Below are 6,534 nucleotides of genomic sequence, written 5' to 3' on the forward strand. Positions count from 1 at the left end.
TGTTAGATTTACAAAGCAATAGAACTTACCAAACTTTCAACACTTCGCTGAGATTTTTCATCTGTAGTAGAAGTATTGTTTTCAGTTTCTACGTTTGTAGATTCAGAGTTGGTTTCGGTAGAGCCAGCTTTCACAGCTGGCTTAACGATTGGTTTAGCCATAAGAGCTCCTGGAATGGGAGCAGTTGCTCTAAGAGCTTGTAAGACACGACTAAGGAACTGCTGAGTCGCTGATTCGTAGAGATCGAACGCAATTTGATAGGCCATCAGAACACAATCTTGTGTGCCTTTACTTAATTTGTCTAATACTTCGGCAACAGCTAACGAATCTTCGAGGAATATGAGACACTGACATATATTAACATAATCGGGTATTTCCATGTTGCGATAAATAGTCACTAGCCAGCGTAGCACACTGTTACGAAAGCCACGGTTCTGAATGAGACTCATAACTACTTGGAAAGCATAGGACAGCATACCGCTCACATCATCCTAAGGAATGAACAATATAAATATCAAATCTGAACATGACTTGAGCTGCACAAATTGAAGAATAGAAATCTTACAGATTTTAAGATTGCGGTTTCAAAGGTAGACAGACTTCTCACTTCCAGAGCTAATCCTAAAACGTGTTTATATTGATTGTCGTTTACACATCGGGTAACCATTTTATGTACAATATTTTCCAATCTCTGGTCGATTTCTTTGCTACCTGGTGGTAGCTTGCCCTCAGCTGCCAGGACACGTTGTTGAATATAAGTATCAATACATTTAGCTGTAAATTGAAACAAATATAGTTAATTCTTTTAAACCAAGTACTAATATTATGCAGAGCTGGGAAAAAAATCAGCACTCCTTCCACATAATTTTTTTTCAGCTCAAATAATAGTAAAAAAAAACCTATAATAGTACCTATAATAGTATCCACATATTCATTGCGAACATTGGTAGTAAAGTATTCATTAGCTGCGAGAGCATACGTGACAGAATCTTCGAAACTTCCTAAATGGTAATACACTTTACTAGCAACTAATGCAGCTAACTCTCGTTTAGGAAATGCAGTATCTTCATATATAATTTCTCTAAAATACAAAAAATTCACTGTTAACTCCAAAAGAAAAATTGCTCATTGCTGGAAATGTAGCTATAAATACATATATTTCACTTTATATCAGTTTTGTAATGTGTAGCACAGAACAAAGGATCACGTTTTTCTGATACACTAAACATTTTCCTTCATTCTGTACATTATTCAAGATCATAAAATTTTGGTTTACAACGTATTCAAATATAACACTTCAGTAACGTACATTTTTTCTATAGCCTCGGAAATTTCAGGCCAAAACTCATCAACTATCATATCTAACTTCTTTAATGCATATATCAGTACATTATCCATTGGCTCCTCCAGCAAGGAGATGATACCAGCTGAAAAATAATGTTTATTTATTAACACAAGATAAGAAAAATACTTAAACAAGATATTAAAACTTTATAACATGATTTAAAATTAAATAAACAATAACATCTAATATTTCGAATATAAATTTAGAGGTTATGGTTCAGGAGATTTGCAAATCATTGCTGATACAATGCCCGAGTGTTGTGTGAAAATTTACTGAAAAGTATGGAAACAATAGAATTTTAAGATACACTATATTGTTAAATTTGAAATAAGTAATTTACCTGCAGAAGTAATATTCATGATGCTTTTTATATGATATAAATTCTTTCGGCAAAAACTCCAAGAGACAGTTTGATGGCAAGCACGGACTCGCCAAACAAATTCAATTGAAATGTGCTACAGACTCTTATGGCCGCTGCCACTATGATAGTAATAAAAATGTGTATCATATAATACAAATTTCTTTATTTATTTACACATATTTACATATATTTTTCCTTGCTTAAAAAAGTAATAAGTATTTGCCAATAAAAATACTATTATAGTTAATAAAATATTATAATGTGAATCTTTTTGTAAATAAAATTTTGCATTTTACCATTGGCATCACTGCAACTGCAATTTCATGATTTTCACTCGTAACGCTAACCTAAAATCCATGAAAGTTGTGATTCGTCGTGATCTCCAATTGTTGTGCAAAGTGCAACAATAACAGCATTATTTTTTGAGAATGACAGAAAAAGCAAAGACAATGAGTCACGTGAAACATATTCCAAAAGATGCCCAAGTTATTATGTCAATAATGAAAGATATGGGAATCACAGACTATGAGCCGAAGGTTATAAATCAGCTACTCGAATTTACATATCGTACGTATTTTTTATATGAAACATATTTCAAGTTATAAATAAATTTACATCATTAATTTATATGTTATTTTATAGTAATTCCATAAAACGGTTTATAAAATAGTTGATTTCCAATTCATAGGTTATGTTACTTGTATACTAGACGACAGTAGAATTTATGCAAATCATGCAAAAAAGAAGTTTATCGACTTGGACGATGTTAGGTTGGCAGTTAAAATGCAGTTAGAACGTACTTTCACGAATCCACCACCGAGAGATGTGTTGTTAGATGTTGCTAGAGCGAAAAATAATATACCTCTTCCATTTGTTAAACCGAGTAATGGTTTGAGATTACCACCTGATCGATATTGTTTAAATGCAACAAATTATAAACTTAAAAATGCGACAAAGAAAGTGGTTGGGAAGCCACTACATTCTATAGTTGGAAATAATATTCAAGGCGGCCAATCAAAGATCAAAGTAGAAGGAAATAAAACTGGTCTTTCCATTGTTAAAAGACCAGGAACTCTGGCAACAGTTGCCAGAACGCAAACTATTTCAATACCAAAGCCTGTTTTGAAATTTTCAACTGGTAAGTTCGAGGAAGAAACAGATTTCAAATTAATTAATGCAACTGATTTTTAAATTAATATTGATCCTTAGATCCCTTTCGAATCCTGCATTCCCAAACTTCTGTTCCTTCCATCCATATTTCACTGAGACCTCAAATATGTAAGGCACAAACGATTTGAGTATCTGTAATGTAATATGTGGCAATAATTTTTGCTAGTTGTCAACATATTTTTTAACTTTTAGCTACAACAGGCACAGCTACAGTAAAAGCACAAGTAACCAAACCAAAAATACAAATTACCTCAGGACAAACTGTGCCTCCAGTCAAAGTAGAAGGAGAGGATTCTATGAAAAGAAAGAGGGAAGACGATGATTATGATGTTCCATAAAAACAAACTATTAAATGCTCAATCAGCTTTTATCTTATGCTTAAAACTCTCATTTTAATGCTGTACACATGGTGGCAATGACTTCTTTCATTTTTATCTTCTTAAACTAATTATTTTAAACATACCAAATGTAAATGTGTATTTTTGATTAGGAAAGATGGTAGCTAAATTGTAAACATTAAGGTAAAATATCATAAACATTACTTTTTGAAGCTATCTATGTAATAAAGAAATTCTTTTACAAAAAAAGATGCGTCCATAGTTCATGTGAAAATTTCTTTCGTAAATAAATATAACCAAACAATTATGAGGATGTATAAAATGAAACGAAAATAAAGTAATAAAAGTGCAATATTTGAAGAATAAAGAGGAATTTAGTTATCCTACATAAAAATAGACATTTTATTAGTCAATATTTACACTAAAACAACATTATACATATATTTGCAATTAAGCTTCTTCTTCCTCCTCCGCTGCCACCTGTTCCGCGTCAGTTTCATCTTCTGTCACATCTCCCGGTGATGTTACATGAGTAGTTGCCTGTTCCTCGTCATCATCAACAGCAACATCTTCATCTTCAGCCTCGTAGTCACTTCCTTCCGCAGCTTCAACTTCATCTTCCTCTTCCTCATCCTCTCTTCCTTCCTCAACCTCTGTGACTGCATCATCTGGTTCAACACGATCTTCCTCTATTGATTCAGCTGGTGATATTTCCTCAGCTTCTTCCTCTTCCTCTTCGTCTTCGTCCTCAGGTGCCTCACTCGCTGCAAAAGGCGGTGGCTCCGTTTCGACTTCAGGTACTTTTTCTTCTTTTGGTTTCTTGACGTCCTCCGCGCGCACACATTTCTTTCGGTGGATTGGCATGAAAAGCTTGAAGTCCTCTGGTAGCTCGTCTTCTGAATAGAGTCTGTTTTTGAGAATGGATTAATAGTAAATATTTAGAGTCAAATTTTGAGAGTATTTAAATAATAGATTGTGAAAATTGTATGACGCTATGAGCAGTTTTATAAAATTTTTGATATCAAGTTTTTAATTATAGCTACAGGTGATCCAAATTATAAATTGCTTTAGTGAAAATGGTTTTGGGAATGGAACTACAAATTTAAGATGCAGGATAAAAAGCAGAATATTTTTACTTTAAAAAAATTGAAAAATAAAACTGAAACTTACAATTGTATCTTCTCAGGAAGACTAAATTTTTCAGTTAGTAATCACCTGTAAAAAAATTCTAAAAAAATTACTTATTGTTTGACATATCAGGGTGGTGTTCTTTAAGTATAGAAATATGCAAATTATTATGTATACTCAATAAAAATTTGTCCTGCTTCCTCCAATTATTGCAGTTTTACCAAAAACTGATAGTTATTGAAGAAATAAAATATTAATAAAATGTGTCTGACTTGGAACTTATTCTACTGCCAACGTGAATTAGGTGTAACAGATCCAATGAAATCAGTAGAATAAGTCCTAAGTCAGACAGAATTTGAATAACTCTGAAACTGTTTCGATCTAATTTCTTCAATTTCCACCTTGAATCTAATCATTTGCACGTCTCTATGCTGTCTCTGCCACGACACGAACATAAAGCAAGGGTAACAATGTTATCGTATCACTGAATATAGGTCGATCATGTGCACCTGTCTGCAAAGTAAATACGTCGAATCCTGCAGTTCGCATGGATCTGCATGCGTGTGGTCTCGATGTAATTCGTGCCGTACGCTCTTCGCGTGAAATCCGCCAGATTAAATTGAATCTGATTCCAACCACCAGACAGACCGATGGGCATCGACGTGCAGAAGGGTTTAACACGCGTGGTGCTTTGGAAGTTGCTCATTCGGAACCTCCTGTGCATGTTCTTATCGTCGAGTATCTATCGAGACCAGAACAATACAGATTTCGTGGTGCATAAGTTCGTTCGAAAAAATGAAGAAATAATCGAAAACGTAATTGATTGGCTGAAAATTTACTGTTATCTCGAACGTGAAGTATTTCTTCATGTTCTTGATGATCATGATCAGGAAAGGGAGCCTGATTCCGAGGACTTTCTTCGGATTCGGGGGACTGAAGATGTAAGTCGTGGTGACGTTGGTCCCAGCTATCTCTAGGGCCAGCGACTTTACCTCTTCGTCTGTGACCCGACGAATGTAACCATTTTTCACCTGGTCAGAATGTGGTACTTTTTGTAGTTTTTAATTTTTAACTTCAAACCTCTCCCTTTAATTTAAAAAAAGAAGCAAGTCTACGATTTTTCTTCGCGAAGTTACAGCTCCTTAAAGTAGCCCTGGTATTTTTGCCATCTACTGCCTGCATTGGCACTATCCAATATGCTGTAAAGCTACGTTTGTATTAGGTAACTTTTGAGCCACCGAATTGATCAACCTAAAGTCGATGAAAATTGTTGTTCCAACTTTGTTAAAACTGGATTTAAAACTCGGTAGCCCAACCAATAGTTACCTAATATAAACGTTGCTTCAAACTGCAAGAGCAACTTTATAAATTTTTGTATTACATAAAAATGAAAAACTTACATGCATGTCCCACAACTCCAAAGGAGAGGACCCACAGCTGTACAAAATGGACAGAAGTCCATGCTGATATTTATTATGAAACATGTCACTGTTCTCCACTTACTAAACGTAACAGGGACAAGAAATATCAACTGGCCATTTTCACGAGCGTTCATCCACAAACGTCAAATAACGCAATCGTTAAACGTGTCGAAAGGTTTTCCTTTGTTTCGCCGCGAACCAAGCCGAATTTGTTTTCTTCGATTTCGCGCGAGATCACTGCGACGCTCGAGGTGATCCTACCCCCAAGAAAATGGACTCGCCCAGTTTACACCAACGTACAAACGTGCCTTTATTCGATACAGAATCGATCGTGGACGATACAAAATTTCTTCACAACGTGTAGCGAAGGAGATCGTTGATGTGACGCCTTTCGTTCGCGGTTACCAAATCGGGGACAATCAATGTCTTCGGCGGCATCCCGACGCTGAAGACGCGGTCAATTCTGACGCTATCGATGGCGAATATCTGCATCATCGCGAAATGCATCACCTCGCGGGTCAGCTGGCGTTTGATCTGTTTCTTGAGCTTCTGCACGCGACGACGACAAACGACGTTGCTTTCAACAAAATAGAGATCTCTAGTTTCGCTGGCGTTACGTAATTCATTTGGAAATGGAAAGTGTTTTTGTGGGAAAAAGGGAAAGGTTCGTGAAAAATACGTTTCTCAAGCTTGAAGCAGTCTATTTGAGAAAAGTTGAGAAATGGTTGAAAATGAACTGGGAAATATTTCTGTTAACGCTAAATTATTAAA

At 35.3% G+C, this 6,534-nt stretch overlaps 3 protein-coding genes across 4 annotated transcripts in view; 1 reads left to right on the top strand and 2 right to left on the bottom strand.

The window, feature by feature from the left end:
• Positions 1–1,772, bottom strand: part of Rpn2 (Regulatory particle non-ATPase 2) — a 110,466-nt gene extending 108,694 nt beyond the window's left edge. The window contains exons 1-5 of one of the 2 annotated variants that reach the window (XM_076391373.1): positions 1,686–1,772; positions 1,310–1,427; positions 912–1,081; positions 566–774; positions 30–491 (exon numbers count right to left, since the gene is read on the bottom strand). In XM_076391373.1, the coding sequence (XP_076247488.1) occupies positions 30–491; positions 566–774; positions 912–1,081; positions 1,310–1,427; positions 1,686–1,704 (978 nt within the window). In that variant the 5' untranslated portion in view covers positions 1,705–1,772. The remainder of the gene's footprint in view (positions 1–29; positions 492–565; positions 775–911; positions 1,082–1,309; positions 1,428–1,685) is intronic. The other variant, XM_076391374.1, reaches the window with a different exon arrangement.
• A 280-nt stretch (positions 1,773–2,052) lies between these two features.
• On the top strand, positions 2,053–3,577 carry Taf9 (TBP-associated factor 9). Its single transcript, XM_076391379.1, has 3 exons — positions 2,053–2,273; positions 2,395–2,844; positions 3,069–3,577. The coding sequence occupies exons 1-3, from the start codon at positions 2,135–2,137 to the stop codon at positions 3,212–3,214; spliced, it is 735 nt and encodes a 244-aa protein (XP_076247494.1). The 5' UTR covers positions 2,053–2,134; the 3' UTR covers positions 3,215–3,577.
• A 21-nt stretch (positions 3,578–3,598) lies between these two features.
• On the bottom strand, positions 3,599–5,904 carry LOC143187281 (cilia- and flagella-associated protein 20). The gene is made up of 4 exons (XM_076391378.1): positions 5,743–5,904; positions 5,182–5,373; positions 4,852–5,084; positions 3,599–4,121 (listed from the first exon to the last, which is right to left on the bottom strand). Exons 1-4 carry the CDS (start codon positions 5,824–5,826, stop codon positions 3,665–3,667), a joined length of 966 nt encoding a protein of 321 aa, XP_076247493.1. The 5' UTR covers positions 5,827–5,904; the 3' UTR covers positions 3,599–3,664.
• Between the last annotated feature and the right edge of the window lie 630 nt (positions 5,905–6,534).

Source organism: Calliopsis andreniformis, unplaced genomic scaffold (genome assembly GCF_051401765.1).
Source record: "Calliopsis andreniformis isolate RMS-2024a unplaced genomic scaffold, iyCalAndr_principal scaffold0022, whole genome shotgun sequence".
NCBI classification, from domain to species: Eukaryota; Metazoa; Arthropoda; class Insecta; order Hymenoptera; family Andrenidae; genus Calliopsis; species Calliopsis andreniformis.